Source organism: Lynx rufus, unplaced genomic scaffold, assembly GCF_022079265.1.
Source record: "Lynx rufus isolate CCGP_SWC_20201006 ecotype Redwood Valley unplaced genomic scaffold, mLynRuf1.p SCAF_15, whole genome shotgun sequence".
Taxonomy (NCBI): domain Eukaryota; kingdom Metazoa; phylum Chordata; class Mammalia; order Carnivora; family Felidae; genus Lynx; species Lynx rufus.
The window spans coordinates 6,712,275-6,722,903 of NW_025814829.1; the positions used below are offsets into that span (position 1 = coordinate 6,712,275).

At 43.9% G+C, this 10,629-nt stretch overlaps 1 protein-coding gene across 2 annotated transcripts in view; it reads left to right on the top strand.

Annotated features, from left to right (window-relative positions):
* Window positions 1-8,564, top strand: part of SLC30A10 (solute carrier family 30 member 10) — a 34,264-nt gene extending 25,700 nt beyond the window's left edge. For both annotated transcript variants that reach the window (XM_047077364.1, XM_047077362.1), the window contains exons 2-4: window positions 318-395; window positions 4,837-5,076; window positions 8,065-8,564. In XM_047077364.1, the coding sequence (XP_046933320.1) occupies window positions 318-395; window positions 4,837-5,076; window positions 8,065-8,564 (818 nt within the window). The remainder of the gene's footprint in view (window positions 1-317; window positions 396-4,836; window positions 5,077-8,064) is intronic.
* Window positions 8,565-10,629: the final 2,065 nt, after the last annotated feature.

The following is a 10,629-nucleotide window of genomic DNA, read 5'->3' on the forward strand; positions in this document are numbered from 1 at the left end:
ACTTTGTTTTCTCCCTCCCCTTTTGCCCATCCTTCTGTCCCCCTGGGGGTTACCGGGTTTGGGGATGGGGTGGGCTCCCACTTGCTTTTTTTTTTTTTTTTTTTAACTTGAATAGGAGTGTGAATGAAGGCTGATGTCAGGGCCAAAATGTACCATTCTGGTATATGTGTGCGTGTGTGTTTGGGGGGGGGGGGGGAGAGGTAGGGGGTCTGATGAGCTAGTGGGAGTTTAAAATAACAAAAACTGTTTTTTGAGTCCATTGGTTCTTTTTGTTTGTAGAACTTATACACAACACAAGGTTTCTTCTTTGAATGCAGGTGATTCTCTGAACACCCAGAATGAGCCAGAAGAGACTATGAAAAAGGAGAAAAAGTCGGAAGCCCTGAATATCAGAGGTAGGATTACTTTTGGGTCAAAGGAGTGTGCAGTGCTGTGCCCTTCTTTTCTGTTTGCCTTTTAAGAAGGTGTGTTAGAAAGTAGGCCAGTTGCATGAATAGACTATGACCCTCGTCTCTTGCCTAATCACTGCATTGATTCTGAGGGACACACTGGTCGCTAATGATTTATCTTTGCTCCACTTAGAGCCATGCTGATGCCACCTGCTCCAGAGCCTCTCAGATCAGCGGCATGCTATTACTTTGCTTGATTTTGCCCACCCCCGGCTATTGTTAATGTCAAATGCGACCTATTTCAGTTGAATATATTTTGAGAAGGGTGAGAGGAGAGTGGGTGGCTTGCATCCAAGGTGGCATTGCCGAGTGACCCTCGGACCTCATTTATTTCTGCCAGAAATCTGTGTCTGGGACGGGTTTGTTGGCTCAGTTGAATCTCTACTTCCAGGCCCAAAGTGGAGGTTCTGGTGAGGCACGTGGAAGGCACGTTACTAGTCTTCCCTCTACCATGTGCTCAAGGTCACAGGTACTGCTGGGCAAAGGTTAGTCAGGGAGTTCAAGGGTGCATTTCTCACCCAGACACCAACACTGTATCCAGCATTTCTCTCTTTCACCTTCTTGGGCAGAGAATTGACTCCAGAGTGATTCGAGAAGCCCCGATCTTGACTTTGAGTATTTCCACAAAGATTATGCAACCCTTTACTTTCAGATGATTTGGGGAAGCCTGTGATGGGCCTTAGTTGGAAATAATATACAGAAAGAGTAATCATCCAGGAAACACTTTCAATTTTGAGAGGCTCCCATCTATTTTACAAAGTGGTACCCAGAGTGGATCTATAAGGAAAATCAGAAAAAAAGCGCCCCCAAACCCCCAAACAATAGTAACAACCACACATGAGCTCCTAAACATTTCTAAATGAGTTAGTTTTAATTTTTTTTTTTCAACGTTTATTTATTTTTGGGACAGAGAGAGACAGAGCATGAACGGGGGAGGGGCAGAGAGAGAGGGAGACACAGAATCGGAAACAGGCTCCAGGCTCCGAGCTGGCAGCACAGAGCCCGACGCGGAGCTCGAACTCCCGAACCGCGAGATCGTGACCTGGCTGAAGTCGGACGCTTAACCGACTGCACCACCCAGGCGCCCCTAAATGAGTCAGTTTTAAACACACTGTGTTAATTATTCATGCTTATGTTGCAGAGAAAGAGAACAGGTAGGTGGAAAGATGCCGAAGAATTACGAGCAGGACTGATAGATACCGTGACCTTGTTTGGGAAGCATAATGTATGGGAAACTTGTATAATGTGGCTGATCTTCGGTCTAGAGCTGTTGGAGATCCTGGGTGCAAAGATGTCAGAGGTGACGTGCCTTGCTGTACGTGGCTGAGCCCTGTGGTCCACAAGGACTGTGAGCCTCTAGCCTCTGACAGGGGTGAATGATGCAGTGGCTGAAGGATTGGGATTTGGGCTTAAGATGCCTCAGTTTGGGGTCTTGACTTCTATGTTAGGCAAGTGTTTGGACTTCTCGAAGCCTCCAATTCCCTCATCTTTAAAATGAGGATAGTAATATCTACTTCATGAGGCTGTTGTGAAGTGCTTGGGCGACGACGCGGGAGGAACAGCAGCCACCATGTTTGTGGAGTACCTGCTTTGTGCCAGGCCCCGTGCTTGAAGGAGTCACTTGGCACTTGTAAGAATCCCACCAGGTGGGAGCTGTTGTCGTTCAGGCAGTGGGTGGAGTTGCCAGGCTCACCCCTGCACCTCTTGGGTGAGGGTGAGTGCCCGTCAGTGCCCGTGCTGTGGCTGGCGGGAGACTTGCCATCCTTCAGGCCATGAGGAAGGCTGGCCTCCCCTCGGGCCTGTGTCCGAACCGTCTGGAGCCATGATTCGGAGAAGGCAGACAGAATGTGACAGCTGGAAAGGCCTCAGTTGGAGTGGACTCTACCCGCACACTTTATAGATAAGGAAACAGGATCCAGAGAGTCTGGTGACTTCCCAAGTCACCCAGGCTCGAAGCGGAGGCAAGCCTGGCTTCCTGGGCTCCTACTTCACATTTCTGCCCCTTCCAAGTGCCCCACACTGCCTGTACACCCCCACTCCCAGTGGCTTGCTTCACCACCGTAGCCGGTCCACTGAGTGGTTACATCTTTCACATTTACTTATTTAAAAAGATTTTTTAATGCTTATTTATTTTTGAGAGAGAAAAGAGAGACAGAACATGAATAGGGAAGGGGCAGAGAGCGAGGGAGACACAGAATCTGAAGCAGGCTCCAGGCTCTGAGCTGTCAGCACAGAGCCTGACGCAGGGCTCGAACTCACAAACTGCAAGATCATGACCTGGGCTGAAGTTGGACACCTAACCCACTGAGCCGTGCAGGCACCCCACATTTTTGACCTTTAGAAACCCCTCCCGCCCCAGATCTGCAGGGAAACACCAACTGATGAGGATTCTTGTGAACAAAAATCATTTCTAGATTTTCATGACTGTTTCTCTTATTTAAATGGAGTAAAAACAAATGCCTTCTGAGAATCACGCTCCAGCTTCCGCAAAGCACAGTGAAAGCACGATCCTTTAAAAATTCTCATCAGTCGGGGGCGCCTGGGTGGCGCAGTCGGTTAAGCGTCCGACTTCAGCCAGGTCACGATCTTGCGGTGCGTGAGTTCGAGCCCCGCATCAGGCTCTGGGCTGATGGCTCAGAGCCTGGAGCCTGTTTCCGATTCTGTGTCTCCCTCTCTCTCTGCCCCTCCCCCGTTCATGCTCTGTCTCTCTCTGTCCCAAAAATAAATAAACGTTGAAAAAAAAAATTAAAAAAAAAAAAATTCTCATCAGTCGTAGTGGTTGATTTTATTTAATGGGATCAAACGTGATACGTTAAAAAATGTTGTAACAGAGTGTCAGGAAGATTATTAGCTTTTGTATTTCATTGTAAATATGAATAGATGAACAGCAATCCTAACATCATTTGAAAATAAATCTCCTTTGATGAGATGTTTCTTTCTAATTGTTTTTTCCAGTAAGAAAGACCTCAGGGGTAGAGGAGGGGGCTCCTGGGTGGCTGTCAGTTAAGCATCCGACCATGGATTATGGGAAAGACAAGTTTGAAAGCTATTTTGTATGGTTTTTAGGAGCTGATAGTGAAATTTCTTAGAAGGAAAGCCCGGAATTGAAAGGCAAGAGTTATATGAGACAGGATGCATACTGGTTCTCTCGTCAGACTACCCAGACTTCTATCCCCACTCTAACACTTTCTAGTTGTGTGATTTTGGCTAAGTTATGTAGCTACTCCATGCCTCAGTTTCCTCATTTGTAAAATGGAGAGAATAACCACTTAAGAGGGTCCTTAAATGGACTTAATATGTAAAGATGTGTAATATACTTACAATAGCATCTGATGCATACATGTTAGCCAGCATTACAATTATTATTAAGTAAAAGACAGAAGTTACTCTATGTCATGGGAGTTATGACTGACCAACCAGAAAATAGTGTTTTCTTGAATGCGTACATGGTATGCCTCTAGGGCTCGAACCCACGAACCACGAGAACTTGACTTGAGCTGAAGTCAGATATGCAACTGACTGAGTCATCCAGGGTGCCCCTTTTTTATTTTTTACTTTAATTTTTATTTATTTTTTATTTTTTTAGATGCCCCTTTTTAAAAAAAAATTTTTTAAGTTTATTTTGAGAGAGACAGCACGCATCGGGAAGGGGCAGAAAGAGAGGGAGGGAGAGAATCCCAAGCAGGAACCATGCTGTCAGCACAGAGCCTGATGCAGGGCTTGAACCCATGAAGCTAAGAGATCATGACCTGAGGTGAATCCAAGAGTCTGGTGCTTAACCAACTGAGCCACCCAGGTGCCCTTGCTGGAGTGTCTTCCTAAGGATCTCCTGAACCAGATCCAGTTTGAATGACCCTGGCTAAGTGAGCAGTAGGCAAAGTCATGTAGGGAAGGGAGAAAATGGATGAAGGGAGAGGCAAGACAAGGAATAAAAGGAACCATTTTCGTGATATATCTTTGTTCCCTTTCCTCTTAAAAATGTTTAAAACAATTTAGATCACAGATACTTGTCTGAAAGAACAAGAAACCATTTGCACAGCCTCCGTTTGCCAGCTCGGTGCCTTCTGATGGGTGACAGATGGCCATGATGTAGCACTATGAACAAGCACAGTCCCTCTCGCCCTCTCCCCAGATGTGCGTGCGGCTCAGAATCTTCCTAGGTTGTTCCAGGTTCTCTGGGTCCTGGGATGGTGGCCTAGGGTTTTGTTTCCTGTGAAGTAGTTGCCCTTCCTTTCTTTTTTTTCCATTCAAACCCGTCCTGCTGTTCTAACCAAAAAGAAAGCAAATAGCACCTGGTATTCATAGACTTGGGAACCCAGGTCCCTGAGTGTCACATGGCCCCCAAATTTGGATCTGTGCTTCATTGGTCTTCCTTTCTTCCTGGCAGGTGTCCTTTTGCATGTGATGGGCGACGCCCTGGGGTCAGTGGTTGTGGTGGTCACGGCCATCATATTCTACGTGCATCCCCTGAAAGGCGAGGACCCATGTAACTGGCAGTGCTACATAGACCCCAGCCTGACCGTCATCATGGTCGCCATCATTTTGTCATCTGCCTTCCCACTCATCAAGGAGACTGCTGCCATTCTGCTGCAGATGGTCCCCAAAGGAGTCAACACGGAGGAGCTGAGTAAGTCAGATGATTCTTATCTAGAACCATGCCCATTTGATGTTCTTCAGGCCAAAGGGCCAGCATTATTTCAGAGCAGTGTTTGATTTATGTGTCCTGAAATACTTCAAATCACCAAGCAATAGAGACATCCATCATATGTTTTGTAGCCTAGGAAGATGACTCACAGCTCCAAGAACCAAAGGTCCTTTACGACTCATGGCGCTCTGACTCAGCTGCAAGTTTTTGAGAATATGGTGCTTGGGCCGTAACTATTCCTCAGCTTTTACCTTCATGTCAAAGATTTAATGCAAAGAAGGCTACCCTGCCAAGAACTGGATTTTTACTCTCCTTATTCTGAAAACATAAATCATTCCTTTATATTCTAGATCTTGCATTCTATTTAATTGATTTTTATGGGCATGCAAGTCACCGGGTCTCTTGTAACGCTGTAAAAAGGACCGTATTTCATGTTTTAACCTGAATTCATGACCTCGTTCAGTAATGAAATCTGTTTCTTTGCTTTGCTCAAACGGAAGGTCAAACTCTCCTCTCAGTTATGTGTATCTGAGGATACGTATTTTAAAGACTTGGCAGAATTTCTAAATGGGAACTATCCAGATGTTGGTGAGAAACTGAATTTGCAACTTCATCTCTAGTGTTTCTAAACGGAGGTTATGTTTTTGTAAAAAAACATTTTTCGTGCATATTTGTGTTATACACTCACTGCCCCACCAGTGAGCCCGTAAACTTGAGATAGAGCCCAGGCCTCTTAGAAGACCTTACTTCATGAGAAGCTCCTGAAATGAGGTTTGAATGGGTCTTAACACATTTTATGGCCATGGCTAGGCTTTCCTCTATGAAGGAAGGTGTCATTTACAGTGTGACTGTCTGATGAGGGCCATAGCCCTGCCAAACCCACGTTTAATAGCGTGTGTTGGGACCAGTTGGTTGCGCCATTGCTAATAGCTGGAGCTTCTCCTGCAGTCTTTTCTCCTGGATGTTCTTTCTGCCTTTGGGGGCCTCTTTGGCACCATTGTTGGTTTAGAGTCTCGGAGTTGGTAGGTGCGGTCAACTCTCTGGCTGCTTTACTGCAGAATTAAAATAGTCAGGCTTCATTTCCTGCAACCTACTATTTGCCCGATGCCGCAGGCAGAGGAGGTAGGAGATGGGGAAGGAGATACCCAGGCACAGATACACAGCATCGTCTCTACTTTCTAGAAGCTTGTTTTCCAGTTGAAGAAAAAGATACACATATCAAAACCAATTTGTGATATATAGTGATATATAATGATATATATATATATATTTTTTTTTTAAACACATTTTTAAAAATTAGATAGTAATGGGATGCCTGGGTGGCTCAGTCAATTGAGTGTCTGATTTCAGCTCAGGTCATGATCTCACAGTTCATGAGTTCGACCCCTGCATTGGGCTCTCTGCTGTCAGGACAGGGCATGCTTCGGATCTCTGTCTCTTCCCTTCTTGGCACTTCCCCTGCTCATGCCCTCTCTCTCAAAAATAAATAACATATTTAAAAAAAATAAAAAAATATAGTAATAATAATAACACACTTGTAAGGCACTTATTACATGCTAGGTAATGTTCTAAGTGCTTTATATTCACTCATTTTAATTCTTTTTTTTTTTTAATGTTTATTTATTTTTGAGACAGAGAGACAGAGCATGAATGGGGAAGGGTCAGAGAGAGAGGGAGACACAGAATCTGAAGCAGGCTCCAGGCTCTGAGCTGTCACCACCCGAGCCCAATGCGGGGCTCAGACTCACGGACCGTGAGATCATGACCTGAGCCGAAGTCAGGCGCTTAACCGACTGAGCCACCCAGGGGCACCCATTTTAATTCTTAAAGTAAACCTATGTGGTTCTATCATTATTATTCCTAATTTATAGATAAGGACACTGAGGCACTGGGGGCTAGGTAAATTACCCAAGGTCATGACTACACTGGGATTCAAACCCTAGCTGGCTACAGGGTCTTTGCTCATAATCCGTCTTCAAAACCATTTCTCTATATACGTGCTCATTTGAGAAAGAATGGAAAATATGGAAGAGCCTAAGTATGAAACTAGAAACCTCTTGTAATCCTGCTACCCAGAAATTACCACTTTTAATATCTTGTATCAATCATTCAATAAAACAAGCCTTTATCTGCATAAGATTTTTTTGTGTGTGGGGTCGCCTGGGTGGCTCAGTTAAGTGTTCAATTCTTGATTTCAGCTTGGGTCTTGATCTCTGGGTCATTAGTTCAAGCCCCGCACTGGGTTCTGTGCTAGGTGTGAAGCTTACTTCCTGTTTAAAAAAATTGTGTGTTTGTGTGTGTGTGTGTGTGTGTGTGTGTGTATACACACTGATGTTTGTGAAAGAAAGAAAGAAGAAATATCATGCCATGTGCACAGTAAAACTATTTGTTTTTTTTCACTTACAGATAGCTTATATGCCTTTTCTCATATCCTTAAATATGCAACTTACTTGTTAATGGCTGTATCATATTTTATATAATCAATTTAACTCTTCCCTTGTTTCCGTTTCTTCATTAATGCAAAGAGCTTCGCTCAACTCATTTTTGTGCGTGAACATTTGGGTATTTCCCTTTAGGTTAAATTCCTGGCACCAGGGATGCTGGAGAAGTTTTTGGTCTCTATTGCCAAGTTCTCCCCTTTCAGAAAGGCATCCTGCTTCACGCTCCCAACACAGCCCATGTGGGTGTCTATTCCCTTGACTCAACAACCTTGGGGATTTGGGGGGTTGTTGTTAAACTTACTTTCTTGAATTACCTCTTATGGGCTGATGAGGGATAGTACAGGGATTCTGAATGGAGAAAGAAGATTACTAGAAAACCCGTCCAGGTCCAGCTATTTTTCTTTGTGTTTTTGAAATACACCGGGGTGGTGAGAATGCTTCCAGGGCCCACGTCCCTCCCGTGGTGGGTGCCATGCATGTTTCCACTACAGAACGCGCCTTAGTGTTTGTCTGCTCTCCTCTGTTCTAGTGAGTAAACTCTCGGCCGTGCCCGGGGTTAGCAGTGTACATGAAGTGCACATCTGGGAGCTTATAAGTGGAAAGATCATCGCCACCCTGCACATCAAGTATCGGAAGGACAGGGGCTATCAGGACGCCAGTATGAAAATTCGAGAAATCTTCCACAATGCGGGAATCCACAATGTGACCATCCAGTTTGAGCACGTGGACTTGAAGGAGACCATGGAGCAGAAGGATCTGCTGTTGCTCTGTAGTTCACCCTGCATCTCCAAGGGCTGTGAGAAACAGCTGTGCTGCCCGCCCGGGGCCCTGCCTCTGGCCCACGTCAATGGCTGCGCAGAGCACAATGGCTGTCCCCCTCTGGACACGTACCCAAGTGATGGTCTCCGTGGACAAGTAACAAGAGAAGTGGCTATTGAAGTATCTTTGGACAGCTGTCTGAGTGACCACGGACAAGCTCTGAGCAAAACTCAGGAGGACCAACATTATGTCAACAGCACACATTTTTAATCTTGTCCTGACGTACACAGACAGTATAGACGAGGTGTTCGGGCTTGTGGAAGGACCTCTGTGGGCTGTAGGCACTGGTCAAATTCATGGTGTGCACGCTCTGTGTTCATCAACGGGCTGGTTGTTTGGGATGTAATTGCATGTGTCTGTTAATTTTTATGTGACTGTGAACTCCTTTACGTCGTCCTGGGTGTCTCATGCTGCTCTTCAACAAACTCACTGTTTTAGTTTGAACATTTATTTCAAAAAGCAAACCATGCCAGCATACGTATCAGGGACATTGAAGGCTGGGACTCAATGGCTGTGGACACAGGATTCAAAGTAGTTTTTGTTTAAAAGTGATTCGATTTTGTGGCTGACTCTCAGGTGAGCTCATAGCCAAGTACATCGAAAAAACTAAAGAACCATGTTAGCTAATGTTTTTTTCATTCCATCATAAGATCATAAAAGAGGAAGGTTGGGTAGTCCTGTCACTGCAGAATTTTTGTTCTTTGACTTGTTTTCAAATAAATGCAAAATGAATACCTATTAAAGTAGAAAATAGTCTCAGAACATCAAAGGAAGGAGAGATTATTGGGGGAAGACAGGAAGAAAATGCCTCCTGACTACCTCTTCATTTTGCAGGGTGGAGAGAAAACTAGTGTTTACTTTCTGTTGTGAACTGAACTACAACTATAGGGTGCTTCAAATGTTTAATACACAAATGCTTTTTTTTTTTTCACTTGGAAGTGTGGGAATATTTCTACTTCCTGAAGTATGACACAATACTTACATTCTGTCTTGTAGAATCAGTCCAGTTGGGATTGTTTTCATTTATTGCTTAATGACTTATTTGTCCAAATTTCCTTTGAGTCTTCTTTTATATGATCATGTGGATATATGTAGCACTTATCAGGAGAAAATGGATATTTCTGGGAGAGAATAATATAGGACACTGAGTATTCCTTCCTGCCAAAAATAAGCTGGATTGACTTTTCTTCCATTAGACATATTTCAAAGTATTTAGTAGAGTTGCCAACTAGTAACTTCATGGAAAAGTCTATGTGTAGAGAGACCCCGATGGGTTGCAAAATTGACTGACAACGATCATCTCTTAGGCTCTAGACACAGAGTCCTGTTGTAAATCTGTGCGGTACTCAAACAGAAATCCTGGGTTGGTAACGCAAAAAGCACCCACATTTTTCAGCATTAATGCCGTTTAAACAAATGTCTTAGTGTTCGTTCTTAGGCTGAAATAAGTAAGCATCTGTGATCAGTAGGATAAGAATTTTTTTTCATTCCTTGAAAATTTATTATCTGAGTTTAAATTGGCCATGAATTAGTCGAATACGTTTTTGTCCCTAGGAGTTTGTTGGACTAGTCTATAGACAGTGTATAGCCAAAAGGGGGGTAAAATATAAGACAACATTTTTATCTTTAATCTTAAAAGTATGGCATGCACTCACAAAAAAAACCAGGGGATTCTCTTTGAAACTCACCACGGTGATAAGTGGACCAAAATCTAGACAGATGTTGGTTGAGATGCCTTGACTGGAGCCAAAAGGAAGTCTGTCCCTCACTTCCAATTGGTTCCCATCATTCTGCTTTTTATTAGAAGGAAAAGATTATAATTTTCTAGTTTCTGTGCCCCTGGCTAAAGAAATGCAGACTAGTTTACATCCAGATAATGTTCTCTACTCTCTAAAGTATTTTTTAGGAAAGGAAAAGGCACTAAATTTAAATGTAACAAATTTACCACAGAGGTAGCTTGACGACCACTTAATCACATACCGCATTATGGAGTAGAGTCATTGTGAAATAATCCCTTTTAAGACAGCTAGAGTACATTTCATGAGTTCGAACAAGCTCATTCAGTGCAATATTTTTGTATGGGGTTAAGTGGTTTCCTCTGTCATCTCAGGCAGTTATTGTGACATCCTCTGTCATCGTGATGCCTGCAGTACGATATTTTTACTTGAGTTTTACTCTCTCTTTAGTTGTCCTGCATTTCAAGTCTCCCAAGGAAATGCAGGAACTTTCTTCTCGTTCAGTCAGTCTTGCCTGGTGGCTCTAGGGCCTGCTGAAC